This window comes from Podarcis erhardii (genome assembly GCF_964252035.2).
Source record: "Podarcis erhardii genome assembly, chromosome: 14".
In the NCBI taxonomy this organism is placed as follows: Eukaryota; Metazoa; Chordata; class Lepidosauria; order Squamata; family Lacertidae; genus Podarcis; species Podarcis erhardii.
The window spans coordinates 29484864-29502420 of NC_138503.1; the positions used below are offsets into that span (position 1 = coordinate 29484864).

At 46.2% G+C, this 17557-nt stretch overlaps 1 protein-coding gene across 2 annotated transcripts in view; it reads right to left on the reverse strand.

The window, feature by feature from the left end:
• Positions 1 to 17557, reverse strand: part of PDPK1 (3-phosphoinositide dependent protein kinase 1) — a 42643-nt gene that overhangs the window by 5568 nt on the left and 19518 nt on the right. The window contains exons 1-5 of one of the 2 annotated variants that reach the window (XM_081840562.1): positions 14778 to 15145; positions 9072 to 9180; positions 8511 to 8602; positions 8038 to 8133; positions 6681 to 6806 (exon numbers count right to left, since the gene is read on the reverse strand). In XM_081840562.1, coding sequence (XP_081696688.1) covers positions 6681 to 6806; positions 8038 to 8133; positions 8511 to 8602; positions 9072 to 9180; positions 14778 to 15113 — 759 coding nt within the window. In that variant the 5' untranslated portion in view covers positions 15114 to 15145. Of the gene's footprint in view, positions 1 to 6680; positions 6807 to 8037; positions 8134 to 8510; positions 8603 to 9071; positions 9181 to 14777; positions 15146 to 17557 lie in introns of those variants that run through there. The other variant, XM_081840563.1, reaches the window with a different exon arrangement.

The window sequence follows — 17557 nt, forward strand, 5'->3', positions numbered from 1 at the left end:
TTTGTTCTCTGATGCAAGACACCTTGGAACATGATGGTGAACTAGGCAGCCAGCTGCTACTCAAAACATAGGAAGTTAATTAAGGGAACTGCCAACAGGCCAGACTCACCCATTCCCTACAAAACTAGCTAGGTTGTACAGCTAGGCCAGTGTATGTGAGTGGTCCAGCTCCCAGTTTGAAAAGAACAGTTGTGGATTAAAAAATGGGCCATATATGCAACCAACAGCTCGTTTTGCTGATTATGTTCTCACTAAGCGTTAGTGGTAAGAAGTGTTTGAGAATAGAATGGACTCCCTTGGAAGGTGCGGGCTCTTCTTCCTTGGAGGTTTTCAAGCAGAGGTTGGATGGCCATCTGTCAGGGATTCTTCAGCTGTGATTCCTGCCATTACAGGGAGTTGGACTAAATGACCCTTGGAGATCCATTTCCAACTCTACAATTCTATGACTCTATGGCATTTATTAGTATGACATTTGCAATCTGCAAGTAGGGGTGCAGCTACTGGAAATCCCCCCCCCCCTGAAAGGTTAATTCAAGTGAACAACAGTTGCAGATCACAACCTGAGGCTGCAGAACCATGCCTGCCTGGGTTCTTTGCTCCAGTTTTGATACCCCCCGTTTAGTGCTTATTTTATTGTTTTTCAAGCAATAAGGATGACTTAAGTAGCCAGTGTGCTAGATTTAAAGTTTCTAATACAGTACAGCCTGTCTGCCTTTTCCAAAGAAAGATGTACAAATACCCCACTTTTCGGTGTGTTCAGTCACCAGTGTCTTAGTTTGTGTATAAACAATATTGAAGGATTACCGGTATGCACTTTAATTGGGAGAGGGTACACTTCACTCTCTTCTTTGAGGCAGAAATGTGTAACACGTTTTTAGACAATCATAAGGTCCCTCTATCAAATTTTCAGCAATTGGGATCCAGTTAGTGAGATTTAATAATTCCATGGTATAACTTCACATTCTGAAGGAAAGATATGTAAATATCCTGGCTTCATAGATTTTTCTAGCAATTAAGTATCTTGCCCTGTATCAGGGTTGGAAAATCCTTTTGGCTGCCTCCTCCCTGCCTGGAACCGGGTGGTGATGACATCAACTACTAGAAGAAACCACCATAAAACTCCAAGTCACTTTGGAGACACCTTGGCCAAGAACAGGAAATAAAGGTGTTGCTGTGGCAGGCTGTGTACTCTGACACTTCACAGGTGGCCTCGGCTGCCCACAAGCTGCTGCCTTCCTCCTCGCCTGGGGATGTGCAGTACAGATCAGAGGTACTTTTCAGCCCTCAACTGAAGGACCTGGGAAGGGCACTCAAAGAGCCACATTCCAGGCCACTATTTGTGCTGCTTGAGGAGGACGAGGACTAAGGAGAATTCAGTGCAGTGGCTCTGCCAGAGAATCAAGGAGCCTCACTCCTTGGCTTCACCAAGCAAGGATAAGATAGTTCAAATAATAACATGAATCATTATTATTTTTAAAGACCCTTATCTGCTTAATAGCACTGGCATGTTGGAAACCAAAAACATCTCAGGGCAAAATACCCCTCGTAGCCAACACAGTGTATGTTGATGTTTCAGCACTGCATCATTTGGCCAGCAACACCTGCAGTTTCCACTAGGCCTTTTCTCCTCCAAAGAATTCCCAGGGACCTTCTCTGCAAAATCCTCGCCTGTTTCTCCTCTTTGCATCAGCACTGATGAAAATGGATAGTGTTGGCCTTGAACAGGGACAAATCCCCACTCAGGGCAAGCAGGGAAAAACACATCATGCCTTGCTTTTACTAGATTGTCGCTGGGGAAATAAGAGTCAACAACACATCAGCTCCATTAAAAACAACTCAGGACCTTGATTGTGGAATCCACTAGGTAGCTCAAGGCCAGTCCCTCACACAGTAATGCAGGGCTTTATATACTTGGAGGAGGGGCACACTACGGGTGTGTGAAGCACAGGGAATTTCCAGCCCATCCCAGTGCTGCTTTCTGGTAGAGCCACCATTGGAAAAGTTCACACCTCCTGACTCAGACTCCTGGCACCCTTCTCCCCACCTCTTTCTCCTTTCATCATGGCAAAACAGGGAAGGTGGGCACACTTGTAGTCTGCTCACTCAGCAAAAGAACCAGACCAACTTTCTATTACAGCTCTGGCAGCCGTGGTGACAATCCTTCTGCTCCTTTTGAATCGTTAGGCCAGTCTTGAGGCTGGCCTGCAAACATGAGGCTGTTCCCTCCAGAAAGCAAAGAACCAAGATTATTTTTGAGCAGGAGACTCCTCTTGGAATGAACCTACTGGATCTAGTCCACTATCCTGTTATTACAGTGGTCAACCACTGTGAAGCTCACAAGCAGAATATAGGTGCAACAGGTGCACCCTGCAGTGCAACAACTGCCTCCAGTACTGGCTATGGGCCTCATAGCTATCTACAGTCTCCTCCTCCTCCTCCTCCTCCTCCATAAATCTGTCTAATCCTCTTTCAAAGCCATCATCTTGCAGGAGTGTGCACTGTGTTAGGAAGCACTTCCCTTTCTCTATCCTGAATCTTCCAGCATGCAGCTTCCTTGATGACCCCTCTGAATTCTAGTATTAGGAGGGAGAAAGAAACTCTATCCACTTTCTCCACAAACACAGAGTTCTTTCCAATTTGTTTCCCCTGCTCTCATAGCAGATGTGAAGTCTGCACCCAAACTCAAAGAGAAAGCAATTGTAGACATCTGATTGAAGACAATGTTTCATGGCATGCAATCTGGAATTCCTGAAGGTGTACTAGTTCAAAAAAGAAAAGAGCAAGCAACCCAATGTCTGTGGCCATCGTAGGAAGGCGACTGCAACTCAGACCTTTTGGCCCCTATCTTCCCCTGGTTTTCTAAAGTGAAAAGCAGGTGGGTTCCCTGGTGGAGTCTTGCTTTCCTCCCTGTGAGAAGAGCCACAAAAACACATTTCCTCTGAAGAGGACCAACAGCAGCAGGAAGTAAAGGAGCCAACACACAAGTGGACCACTAGGCAGTCTAGGGGCCTACGGCTACCCGGCAACGGGGTCAAGGCAGCAACTACAAACACAAAACAAGATGCACCAGTGGGAGAGGCCAGAGGGAGGACAGGCAGGTGGGTGAAGTCCTAGTGCTCACCATGGCATTCACACTTAATCTGAGTCATTCATATCGTAATCCGTCTCTTCATCTTCACTCTGAGTTTCATGAAGCAAGTGCAAAGAGCAGGAAGGAAAGGAAAAGAAAAGAGTGCAAGGTGAGTAAAGTACAAACGTCCCCAGGCTGCCTGAGAGAGAATTCAAGGCTTCTGCTTGGTGATCTTTGGACAACTGGCCCGTTCACTTCAACAGCTGCCCTACAAAAGGAGATCCAGGAAAGAGATCTGGAAAAGTCTGGCCTGGATTTGTCTTAGCATGAGACTTCTGTCCAAGCCAGCCCCTGAATTGTGAAGGGTAACCCAGAAGAGTCTTCTGTGAGTTGATCTCAGAAGCAATCCAACAGTGCAGCCAGTCAATCAATCGCTGGAAGAGCAGCTACAACGCAAGGAAAAATCCATCACAGTGTGAAGAGGGCGAACCACCACTGAAAACAGCTGTCAAGCTGCCAAGCAGCAGCAAAACACCCATATCCAGTGTCAAGGACCTCTGGCACAGCAAGGGACATGGCGCACAGGGCTGCAATAGGTGGGTGTGTTGAAAACAGAGTGCCTCACCTTGCACTAGAGTAAGCCACTGGTTATCATCCCATAGGTTTCACATCCAGAAGAAGCAAATAGTTTATGGTCAAATCCCACCTTTTGGTGGCTAAACATTACTAGCCTGGAAACACTGGAAATTGAACTTTTGTCCACAGACCAAAAACAGTATTTCTAATTTATGTGCTTTCATGTGAAAGCAGTTTAGTAACTTTCAGGGTGTCTGGCTCAGATGCTGTAATTCCATATTCCCTCTTCCTTTTGTCTAACTTCCCCCAACCAACTTTTTTTGGTTAATCAAGATTTAATTGGGCATGGGAGCCCGAGTTGTTTTTTTGTTGATATATTTAAAAGCAAACTCTTAAGGATGTGCATAAGAGGCACCTCTCTCTTCAAAAGAACTCAATAGAGACAGATGCCTGTCCCTTTGCCCTGTGTCCCAGCCACCATCACCCCACACCCATACAACCTTTCCTGATAAACATCCAAACAGTTTCTTAGCTGGTTAGCAGCTGCTCTGCAGGGTGTGAGCTGGAGAGCACTCATGCCTGCAAGGACACCTGGATTCCACCTCGTGTGCCAGAGGTCTTGTTGAACTATGACTGGCCATTAGTGAAGATGCAAGAAGCTGGGCTTCCTCGTGTCTGCGGGCTCTGCCCTGCACCTTTACTAATTCACCCAACTCCAACATCATCTTCCTCCTTCTCAACAGGCACAGATCCCAGCATGGCCACTTCTCTCTAGCATGCAAATGCCACACAATGCAAGAGTGCCAGATGAACACAAAAAACCTTGCCTCCTATCTGTGCCCTCTTCATTAATTCAGGAGTTCATGCAAGGATCTTGAAGCTTAGATCTTTCTGAACATCACTTTAGCATCCGGCACATCATTTGAACCTTCAGAAACAATCACTCTACAATCTGGCTGTTTACAAAGCCAAAGGCCAAGGGAAAGCATAAGGTAGAGAGTGAAATAGGACAGTGAGACAGAAATCGCACATTTGCTTCCAAGCTGCCTGGCACACTGTTTGCCAGCTTCTTGAACAACAGCAGGAGCAGCTTCATTTAAAATGGTGCAGATGGATGGAAGATGAAGAGCCCAGCATCTCCCAGGGAGGGAGGCTGGGGGAAGAGGGGGAAGCTCCCAGGTAAGAGCTGGGAGGGTTCATCCGTCTGTATGTGGAATAAAGGTTAAGATATAATTATGATAGAGAACCCTGTTATTTTTCTTCTCCTCCTCATCTCTTTCTACTTCTTTATTGTCTTCTTTTGTGTGCCTAATTATCTTCTTTTCATTAGTTTGGCTTTCATTGTATTTTATGTTGAAAACTCAATGAAAAATGTGCAGAGGGCTGGCATTAACTTATGCCCATGGCACAACTGTGTTAATTAACAATTATGCATGACACCAGAACCTTGGTTCATCTCATTCGACTGTAGCCTGGCATAGGCCTGATGCATCTTGGGACACATGCTCCTTTGCCTTTCTCTCCCCCATCCCCCGGAATTCTGACCCTTTTGTCTCTACTGAATGCCACATGACATGAACGCAGACAACAGAGCAGCCAGACAATAACACTGACAACCAAGGGCAGGGCCTCTAATTATAGTCCTGTCGGCAGAGTGCTTTCTCAGGCCAGAGGGAAATTTCTCGCCATGATTTATGGAAAAGTTAGGAGTAGATCAAGGGACTGTTTAACTCAGGGGAGCTAAGACAGCCAGAATTGGGCTCCATGTCGGCCCCAGGACAGGAGATATTAGCCACATACCAGACTCTCACCACTTTCTCGAAAGTAAGAATATCATTGACATTATTGATCAAATTTCACTAAGTGTATTTCAGTGGCGAGTGTTTGAATTGTGTAGGTGGGGGGAATTCCTCAGAGCTCCACTTTGCCTCTTTCACCCTGCACTCACAAGGAAAGCTTTTGCTGGATTTAAGGCCATGAAACTTTGGGTACCTCAAGTTGGAAACTAGAAAGAAAGAGAACCCTGAAGTCACCTTTCCTTCTCCCAATACAGGACATCTTAAATTCTCCAGCTTAGAGTTATGGGTGTGTTAGAATCAAAAGCACTTGCCAGTCTATATTACCATATTGGCCCAAATATAAGCTGCACCTTTAAAATTGGAGGAGGGAAAAGAAAATATACTTGAATATAAGCCGCTCCCATCCTCGCTGCTTCTGGTTGCATACTGGGAAGGGGGGGGGGCTGTGCTGTACTGCCGGCGGCCTTTCCCCTTCCTTGTTCTCTCCATTCCTGGTCTTGAGGGAGAAGATGGGAAACTACATGCAGGGCGGGCACTACTTTGCCACATTCCTGCCACTGTTTGCCCCGCACTCCTGGCTGCATACCGTAAGGTCGCAAATATAAGCCACACTTTTCATGGTCGGAATTTGGGGGGGAAAGTGTGGCTTATATTCAGGCCAACAAGGCATGCCTGTGTTGGCATACATAAATTAGCCTTGACACTGAAATGAGATTTATATGCCTTTATTTTTTGGTTCAACAAATGAAGGTTTCCATGTTGGTGGGTGTGTCTGTGTTTTTTGGGTTGCACCCACATGCAGGCACACCTAGAATAGCACCTGTCGTTTTCCAGAAAAAGGTTTAGCTGCTCTTTGGGAGTTGGGTGTTTGGGGATTAGACATCCACACATCCATAACCATTCCTTTTGCATGGGGCAGGTTGTCTTCATACAGCTGAGTTTAACAGCACCAGCAATGAGATGGACAGAAGCCTAAAATGGCTTATGAAGGCACCTCAGTGCTCTATCACACCCAAGGCTGGTTTACTGTTGCTCCTGCATAAGAGGTGTGATGTTGGAGCTTCCTTTTTCCACAACTGCTCAGTGTGCTCATGTGTGTCTTGTGCTTGGACACCTGAGAAAGGGTGGGCAGAGGATACCCAAGCAAGCTGCTTTTTTAGTAGCAACTGACAAACAACCTTTGATGGCAGAGGAAGGCAGCAGCTGGGCCTTGCTCCACCCTGAAGATGACTCACCTTTGCCTTTTCGCTGGGCTCACTGGCTGTGCCATAAGGGGTGTTGTGCAGCTCCTTGGAAACAACACAAAGGAATTCGGCCTGGTCTTCATTCCCATAATTATAGGAAGATCCAATGCTGACTAGCTGGAGGTGGGAAAGAGAGACAACAGAGGGTGGCTCTTCTTGTGCTTCAGACAGAACTTAATAAGGGATTACAACCAAAGCTCTGACAGTCAACATTCTGGGCTATTAAATAAAGGTGGAGCTCTCTCCTTCCTGTTCCCACAAGGGGCATCTAACATTAAGAGTGGCCCCTGTCCCTTCCTATAATTCATGCTCAGGCAGGAGAGTGTGGCATTGTGCAGATAGGAGGCTTCAGTGTTTCACAGGAGTGTAAGCAGTCCTGACCACACAGAGCACTGTGTAAACACACAGCTGTGAAACTCCTAGAATGTTGCACAGAAGGAAGACTGCAGGCCTAGAGCCATCCACAATGGATGTACAAAATACAGGCCCAGAGACAGAGTTGTGGGGAATCCACACTCTTCTTTGCTCTTGGAGAGCTAGTGCCTGTTGAGGGACAGTTCTTAGCCAAAAAGATTTTGATTGATTCCTCCTTCTGCTCTCCAAATCTCCATCAACTGAGAATCTTCCACCACAGAGAGCTGCTCTGCTTGTACAAACAAATACCAGTGATCTGATCAGTACTGCAATACTGATGGCAGGATCTGAAGCACTGGCCCTGACATGGCATCTTGGTGGACAAACATCACTACATGGCTACAGTTTAGAGCCTAGTTATGAGAATTTCTAATTGTCCAACCAGAGCAGCACATGCACAAAAAAACAGCTAGCAGTGTTCATATCACCACCAGAGTTAATCCCAGAGGACTGTGTTTCCAAGAGCTCTCTACATAAAAAGTGGAGAAAATGGATCTTTGCCTTGAAACGGCCACCTGGCATAGTGCTGGAGGAATGAAGTGCTTGGTGCCTGCTGTGTGATTTCCCATGGAAATGCCAATAAAGTGCAACTCAGAGGCTGAGAGTATAAGCTGCAAATCAAGCATCTCCTAAGGCACAAGCTCAGTGGCACATCCAAGGCTTATTCCCAGTAGGGAAATAATGATATTGTCCTTCTTTACAGAGTTACTTTAAGAAACAACTAGAGTTAATATGTGATGCACTTTGAGCATTCAAGCAAACTGCTGTAAAAGTACAAGCTAATAATATTATTATTTGTATGAACTTCCTGACCATTCCAGGACCAGGCCCACAACACCCACAATTATTCCAACCCTCACACTCCTCTCGCCTGCTTTTTTGTTTGTTTGTATGGTCCCTGAAAGACTGAACAGTTTGCTTCCCGTTCTCTTACCTGCTCAAATTTCCAGCCATCAGACATGGTGGAGACCATCTGAGTCAACTCCTCTTCCTGGCACTGCAGCACCCTGTAAACGTGCTTGACTGGCACCTTTGGTGAAAAACACAGAGAGACAGCTGAAAGATGAAGCAGGCCAAGAATGGCCACTGGTTTCAACCATCATGTCTTCCAAACGAGTCCCTTCTCCGTTACCACTGAGCTCCAGAGTGCAAAAAAGCCCCTTGCCTCAGCCTCTGAGGCCTGCCCAGCCGGCAGCAAGATCTCTCTGCTGCCCTCCTCCCCTTGGCATTGCCACAAGCACAAACATTTCACTCATGAAAGGAAAAAGGGCATCTGATACCACCAGAAGCCACTTCTCATAATTCCCTCAGTTTGGGCACCAAACACAGCCACACATTCTGAAATGAAGTCAAGCCAAGGATACCTCAAAAACAAATCAATTTTTTTAAAAAACTAGCAGGTCCTACCTGTGAGATTTTGCTGTCTCGTTCCCTTATTTTGTCCTTTACAAGTTTGATTAAGGATGTGATGTTGTAGAATTCAGCTTCTTCAAGCACACCTGATTGGAGGGGAACACAAAGTCAAAAGAGGGCCTCATAAAACTCCAGCTGCTTGTGAGAAAGTCTGTGTAACCAACAGGCCCTGAGAGGCACTGCATGGCCAAGTGGCAGACTGTCCCTCTGAAGCGTTGCCCTGGTCAGGATGAGGCAAGGCCTCTGCTCCAAGACCAAAGCAGAAAGAGAAAGCCCAGGAGAGAGGCGAGTGTTCCAGGTAGGTCATGCACCAGCCAACAACCTCCCCCAAACAGTGACCTCACAGCACTTCAGGTGCCGGATCCTGGTTTCTAAAGGATCATTCAGGTCTCAAGATCTGAAGGCCACTGCAAGTTGTAGAGCAATGCTACAAACTAGCCCAGCCCAAACAGGCTGCCATGCTTTGCGTAAGTGAAACCAATTACTGTACACCCAAAGTGATTTTTCACAGCTGTGGTCAAACATTAAAGCAGTTTTCCTAAACAGTAAACATACCTTCCTCTGCGAGGTCTTTATTGATAACCAGTTTCCCATGTCGGAGATAATTCAACACCGGTCCAAAGTAGGTTGGATCTCTGTCTATTAAGTAGGCACCTGTTTCATCCTAATTAAAATATGGTATGTTACTTATTGATATAGAAATTGTCTTATCACACTTAAGCCATCCTATTCCCAGATCAGCCAACTAAATTAAAATACCAGATTAAATTAGTGTGAGACCCCACAGAGATCCTGACATTCCAACCATGACATGCCCTCATCCATGTCATAAATCAGAAGCTTCCACCATGGCTTCAGTGCTCTGCATTAATGAATAATCAGAGCTTCAGTTTGGAGGTCTTAATTGTGAAACAGAGCTACTACTCAGCTAGTTTCTAATCTCTAATCAATTACCGCACAGGATTGTGAAAATTAATAATTTGGCTCAAATGACAATCTATATTAATGTGGGGTAAGAAAAGCTTAGTAACATTTATCCAAATGAGAACAATCCATTTCATTCAACCAGTAGTTATGGTCTTTATACTAAATAATAAACCTAAAATTGCAACCAAAGCAATAAAGCCCTCAAATATCCGGGTTAGATCCAGGCTTAGAAATGTAATGAATGGTCCCTACAGTTCATAAAATGTGCTCTGACTGAGTTGAGGTATCCATTGCAGGAAGATGCCTTTCTCCAATTCTCCCTGCAGACCCCAGCAATCTCCCCTACCGAAAGGTTCTGGTGGGTCCCTCAACCATCTGGAGAAGATTTTTGGAAGGCAAAAGGAACCGAACAGGAAATCAGCAAAAATCTCCTCCTCCTGTCAAGAAGAGGGGCTGTTTAATAAAACATCAAAGGGGCTTAAAAGGTATTTTGTTACACACCTGTACAGAAATATGATTTTGCAGAAGGTTGCCAGAGCCCTCTGAATTCACATTATTTTTATGAGCTGAACACAAAAATTCACCATCCAATCAAGGCTCACAGCATTTTTCTGAACGGCAATTTTGTTATCGTGCTTTCTCATAGGGGTGGTTCCAATTATTAAATTTGCCCTGATATTATTTGTTTTTATGGCATTGGCTTTAACATTTGCAATTTATAATATTTAGAGGGGAAAAATGAGTTGGGGGGGACATGGCAGAGGTGTATAAAATTATGCATGGTGTACAGAAACCTCTCCCTCCCTCAAGACTCAGGGCCACACAACAGGCTGAACTTTTGAAGATTTAGGACAGACAAAACAAAGGACTTTTCATTCATTTTTCCTTGATATAGAAATATGGATGTTGTGACAATAATAATGAATAAAAGTGAAAATGCAAAACCAAAACTAAAATAAAGGAAATCACAAGGACTGAATTTCCACTAAGATTTTTTAAAAAGAAAAAAGGAAGGACTTCTTCACACAGCACACAGTTAAACTACAGAATTTACTCCTGCAAGAAGTAGTGATGACCACCAACTTGAACGGCTTTTAAAAAGGATTGGACAAATTCATGGAAGATCCAGCTACCAATGGCTACTAGCCACAATGGCTATGCTCCACCTCCACTGTCAGAGGTACTATGTCTCTGAAGCTCAGTTGGAGGGAATCCCAAAAGGGAGAGAGCTGCTGCTGCTGCTGTATTCAGGTATTGTTTGTGGCCTATTCATTCAAGCACCTGGTGAGTCCAGGGTGCTGGACCAGATGGGCTCTTTTTATGTATTGTATGCTACTGCTTCTACGGAAACCACATTGGGAGCTTTTACTCTGAAAGGAGGAATCCAACAATAAATAAATATGGTGGCAGAATGAACTACAAAGATCATGGATCCAGTGTTTTGTGACATTACCATACTGCAAAAACCTAGATTCTAGGCATGGATCCTCTCTATTCTTAGAAAGCAGCTCACAAAAATATACCAGCTACTCACAATCTGCATCTATCCCCACTGATTGCATTGAAAACATAACAGGCACTATCTTTCGATTCTACAGGGGCCAGAATGGTAGTTTTCAGGAAAAGAAGCTCATAGAGAAACTCAAAATCCACTGCATAATCACAGTCCACATCTAATACCATGACAATTAACTGATGTTGTATTTTAAATTTTTATGGCTTTGTTTGTATAGTTTTATGCATTATTGTAAACTGCTTTTTTCCCCTATGAAATAGTGGTATATAAGTATTTTTATAAATGCCCATTGGAATACAGAGAAACATCAGACAACATTTTTACATGAAAATGCCCCAAATTCACTATCAAAAGACAATGAACATTATAAAATTGTAAAACTAATACTACGTGATGCTTGTGGTGCAAAAAAACTGGGAATGAAGAAGCACTGATCTTCATACATTTTTTTTTTTGGGGGGGGGGCAAATAGAACCCTGGACCACCTTTGTCTTATCATTGTAGTTCACACCTCTGGTTACTCACCACAAAAATTAGCTTCTTGTTGCTGCACACAGCCCATTTCTGATGGCCAGATCCTGATGGATCCATGTAATGATTAAATGTAAACTCCAGTCCCACTCTGGACATTCATGGATTACCAATTCAGTGTCTGTTCTGGTACTTACAGGACATAATATACAATATTCGTAGCACGATGCTACAAGGTCTTTTGCATTCTTGTTGCAAACTTCAGGCCAATAATTTTTTGGGTGCTCTCAGTCCATGCCGTGAAGATCCACACTGAAGGATCCAGGTCCTGTTGCATTGATTGGTATCTTACAATAAATATACAGCCTACTTGTGGATGGATGGGTTTTGAGGATGCAAATTATCTCTCTAAGTATGCAACAACTGTATTGCAAGACTCACAATTCTGGTGAGTCTTTGCACCACTAGCAAAAACATGAAACCTGGAAATGGCTTTTCTTGGATCTGAATGAGTTTTACCCTGGGTCTAATTTTTGGCACCATGATGAACTGTGGTTTTTATGGAGCAGTCCATGGACAAAGATATAAGCATTGGTTTGATAGTCGATTTGAGGCACCTTCATGTAAAAACCATGGATCCATGAGAATCTATCCAGCTCCTTCCCCCACTTTATTACTGGCTTGCCACAGTTCTAAAGTTAGAAAGCAGAATTTGACACAGAGGTATACAATGTGCAGTCCAGCAGCACTGGATTTTGCTGACCCCATGATTAAAGAGCACAGCTCTATTCTTATCAGAAAACAAATCTGAGTAGACTGTAATCTTGCACTGCTGAGCTTACTCAACTGACCTAATAAATATTTGCTCCATAAGGATCTGATTACTATTATGCTTGTGGTAGTGTGGCTAGAATTAGCCAAGCAATGGAAAAGACTACAGTGGGGGGGAAACTGTGGAAATAGCTTATCTGAGAAACTGACATACTAGGATCATACTGACATGAGAAATTGTTTTTTGCTTGGCAGTACTTATGCCAGTAGGAGCAACCTGAAAGGTGGACTCTCTCCCCCTCCTACAATTGTCTCATGAGCAAATATGGCAAGACATACTGGGAGACAGCTGTTTCGACAGTCTGATTTTCTTAGTGTATGACCACTGTTTATGAATGTAGCTACTCTATTTTTTCAATGAAAAAGTTAAGTAACAACCAGCATCGATAAACAACATGATCTAGGCAAGTTCAGACTTGCACTCTGAGGCAATACACAAGGGGCGTTATCAGGAACTAAAGGGCAAGGAGAGGCAGCTCACTTGAGTCATTAAAAGCAAGCTTAAGCTATATGCCAACTGAGTCTTTCAGGACTGGAGTGCAATCTGACCACTGCCAAGGCACACTTAACAATTAACTAAGCAGCCAGGGGCACTATGAAGACTGTAAGCTTTTATGGACTAGCATCTACCTCATCAGATACATTGCATGTCATTGCTACATAGGTGCAGAGAAAGAAATACAAACAGTGAGATCATATGGAAATGAAATGCAAAAAGAGGCGTCACATTTGCATTAAAGCTTAAAATCCAACAGTTTCACTACCCCTTTGAAGATTCCTTATTAAAGTCCAGGAGCAACCAACATGGTGCCTTCCAGTTGTTGCTGAACTACAACTCCCACCTTCCCTGACCATTTGTCATGCTGGCTGGCACTGAAGCATGTCACAGTCCAACATAAGGAGGGCACCAAGTTAGCTATTCCTGAGTTAGTCTGTCGGGAGCGGACTTTCTGCATGTTGCCTTCATCTATGAGTCCAACCAGAAGAGAGAATAACTTTACTCCAGAGAAAAGGAGCCAACTCCTAGGGGCGAAGGTCTCCTTCGACCTCCCCAATAAAATATATTTGGCTAAAGTTGATGGGCATTGCCATTCAAATGGTGTGTTATACTGCATCATATGATCAATTATGTGGACTGGAGCTTACCTGCCCCCCCCCGCAAATATTTGATTCAAGTTGGCATCCTGGCCCCAGAGAAGAGGAACCTGTCTGGTGAAGAGAAGTCAAGGCCTGGAGATGCCCAGAGCCCAGATATGCAGAGTCTAGAGCAGCCTTTGCTAATCTGGTGCTCTGCAGATGTTGTTGGACTCCAACCCCCATTAGCTCCTGCTGCCAGCCATGGATGATGGAAGTCAGAGTCCACCAGCATTTGGAGAATCATAGGTCCCCCCTGGGTAAAACAAGAGAACCTTCAACCTACTAAAAGAAGCCCGGAGACAAACCTGTTTTGAACAAGCCTTTTAGAGTGACTCTCAAGAAATACAGTCTCTTTCCCAAAGCTGATTTTCTACATCAACAGTAAGTTGGATCAGACAACCTTTGACGGCCCTCCTAGATTTACAAGTGAAATAATACTACCATGTCTTGTTACTTCTCTTCTGCCTAAGAAATCTGTCTTTTGTCTAGTGTGTTAGAAACGTTAGGGTTACAAGTCAGGCTTTATTTTCTCAAATCATGAGGACATACTCCCAGGTGGGTCACCTGGTTCATGTAGCCCCTAGGATGGACCTGTTTGGCCTGGATCTCCAAGCTGGAACCGAGACCAACCAGCTGGCCACATGGCCACAGCAACTATATTTGGGTTAGATTTTCCCTCATAAAACCTTGCTTTGTGTTAATATCTTGCTGGCTAGAGAGTTCTGATAAACTGAAAACTTCTCACATTTTCAAGACTTGTGGGCTTTGGTGGGGCCCAGCACTTCAGTACTGGAGTCTCTCACTTGCAGTATGCCTAGGGACCAGCAGCATGCCCATTGAGGCCCAGGTGGGCTTTGCACAGGCATAGGAAGGGCTCCTTTTATAGAAAGGGGGCTACAGCTGGTGCTCCACTTCAGGCAGCAAGATGCTTTGAGCTGGCACTGAGATCTCCCTTCAGCCCCGTCGCTCCACACCCACTGCTCAGGACAGTGCGGATCCCTCCTGAACTCGCAGTGCAACCCTATGCATGTTTCCTCGGAAGCAAGTCCTGCTGTGCTTAATGCATACTAATTATACATGCTCAACACTTAAAGTTGCCTGCCTAGATGCGGGAGAAAAGGCGGCCAACCTCCCGGGTAACCGACCAGAAAAGAGCGGGAACCTGACGGTGGGCGCCTCTTTCACGGTAACGACGGCGCCGCTGAGACAGGTGGTCTGAGCGGCTCTTTCTCACGCAGAGCCCGGCACTCCGGGAGGAACCGGGGCAGCAAAACGGGGGCCCTTCAGCCTAGTGCCCGCGGTGGGGCGGCCAAGCTATGGGGTTTTCGCCCGGCCTGTCCCCGGAGCACCTGCAGAATGCGGCGGCGGCACCCCCTCACCTTGTCGGAGTCGAGGTCCGGGTCGGCCTGGCAGAGGCGGAAAAGGAAGCTTTTGGGGTCCCTGCAGAGCGTCTGGCGGGTGGTGAGGAAGCAGGTGCCGCCCACGTTCAGCCGGACCCATTTCCCGGGCACGCCGCCCGCGACGGGAGGGGCCGGGGGAGCGAGGCAGCCCCCGCACGACGACGACGAGGACGACGACGACGAAGGCGAGGAGAAGGACGACGACGACGAACTGGAGCTGCTGCTGCAGCGCCGGCAGGAGGCGGAGGGAGCCCCGGTCAGGCCAAGCCCTGCCGCCGGCACCACCGGCAGCTCGCAGGAGCCCTCCGCCGCCATCCTGGCTGCGCGCCGGAAGGTCCGCCTTCGAAAGGCGTCCCCTCCGGGCAGCTGTCCCAGCAGGCTCTCCGAGAGCGCATGTGCGGCGGCGGCGGCGATGTGGCTCCGCCCCCTGCCGTCCGGAAGTGAGGGAGGAGAGAGGCCCCTCCCCTTCTGCGGGCTTCTTCGGATTGCTGGGTACGCCAGCGGGAAGAGGGGCGGAGGCGCTGATTAACTCTTTGCTTGCCGGCCGGCTCTTTGCTTTTACCATCCAACCTCCGCCTCGCCTGGTCTCTCCTTCTTCCGCGCCGATGGAGGGCGCGGGGGGGGGGGGGGAATCAGGAGCTCTATGTCTGCCTGCCAGGAGAGCGTTCACGCAGGAAAAGCTGTGCTCTCCCGCCTCCCTGCCTGAGTTTGCGGGCAAAGCGGGGGGCATGTCAATACCCACACTATGCCCACATTTCTTTAGTTAAATTGAATTTCTGTACCGCCCTTCATTTTAGGCTTACAGGGCAGTTTATAGCACAAAAGCACATAACATAGCAGTAAACGAAAAACAATAACCCACCCCCCAACAGAATTTTAAAGACCTTGGATCAATCAGCCAAAGGCCTGGGAGAAGAGGAATGTTTTTGCCTGGCACCTAGTAATCTGTAATTGTTATGTACTGAAGTTTTCACCCTGGGCCAGCAGGGCGGATACTGTAGATAAGTTTTCACCCAGGTCCACATATGCAAATAAGGGATTGAAAGTGACGTTCAGTGATTGGATAGTTACAGAAAGTAGTTACTATTGCGTTGTAGTGGAGCTCTATATAAGCAGGCTGGCTGAACCCTTTAGTTCAGTTCTGTTCTGGCCTGTGAATAAACAAGAGCTGCTTGAAGAATCGCTGTGTCGTCTGATATGTTCACCCACAACTTAACAGTAGTGAAGGCACAAAACATAAAGAGGGAGCCTCCGCAGAAAAGGCGCACGAAGGGCCTAAGGTCATATCAGTAGTTCATATCCTTGAGGTCCTGAGTAGTTTTTAAGGCTTTGTAGCTCAAAACCAGCACTTTGAATTGGGCCTAGAAACTTACTGGTAGCTGGGAAAGGATCAGTGTTATATGATCAAAGCATATTGTCCTGGTGAACAACCTGACTCCTGAATTCTGTGCCCACTGACATTTTCGAAACATCTTCAGAGGCAGCCCTGCGTATAACACATTGCAGTAATCTAACCTAGAGGTTACCAGAGCATAATCAACTGAAGTTAGGTTATTCCTGTCCAGACAGGGGTGCAGCTGGGCCACCAGTCTAAACTGATGGTTAGAGCATGGTGCTAATAATGTCAAGGTCCTGGGTTTGATCCTCATACCTACATATTCCAGCACTGCAGGTGCTTGGACTAGATTACCCTCAGGGTCCCTTCCAACTCTACAATTCTGTAATTCTAAGGCACTCTGTGCAACCAAGACCACTTGAGCCTCAAGTGACAAGCAATGGATCTAGAAGTACCCTCAAGCTGTGCATCGGCTCCTTTACAGGGAGTTAAACTCCATCAAGAGCAGGCAACCTCCCATCCATCTGGTCTAGGGAACTGCCCACTAACAGTGCCTCAGTCTTATCGGGATTACGCTCCAGTTTGTTGGCTCTCATCCAGGCCATTACCAAGGCATGACACCGATCCAGCACATCCACTGCCTCACCTGCAGATGTAAAGTAGAGCTGAGTGTCATCCACATATTGCTGATAGCATACTCCAAAACTCCAGATAATCCCTCAGCTGCTTCATGTAGCATGGGGGATAAAACCCTGAGGAACCCCACACTGAAGGCTCCACAGAGCCAAAGAGCACTCTCCAAGCATCACTCTCTGGAAATGATCATGAAGAGTGGTGCCAACCACCACTAACTTGGACAGCCACTCCAGAAGGATACCATGGCTGATAGCATTGAAAGCCGCTGACAGGTCAAGGAGAAGAGGCACATTTCCTCTCTCTTTTGACAGAGATCATCATACAGGGCCACTAAAGCAGTTTTTGTGCCTAGTTGGGCCTAAACCCCAAATGAAATGGATCTGGATCACATTGCCTGGACTGGCTCGGGGCTTCATGGTTAGCAGAAGAACACATGACAGGTGTTTTGCTGCCAGGGTGGGTGGAAATGTCCTCTGTGTGGGGGATATAGCACTGGCTGCATTCTCATGAATACACTGATCTGATGTTGGCCATTACAGCCCTCATTTCTTTGAAAGGTTAGCCTTAAACCTAAAAAGCAGCTTTTAAAATACCTTTGTGGGGGGGAAGTAATGTTTGACACTGCAAGCCTTACTCTAATGCAGCATAATGGGGCCTGTGTGTTCTTTTCCCACTCAGGACCCAGCAGCCACTTCTGTGCCACAGTATAATACATGGCCCTCACACAAAAAAGGGGCTGGGAACTGGAGACTGCCTTCCTTCCACCTACCCAGCTTCTGAAAAATAA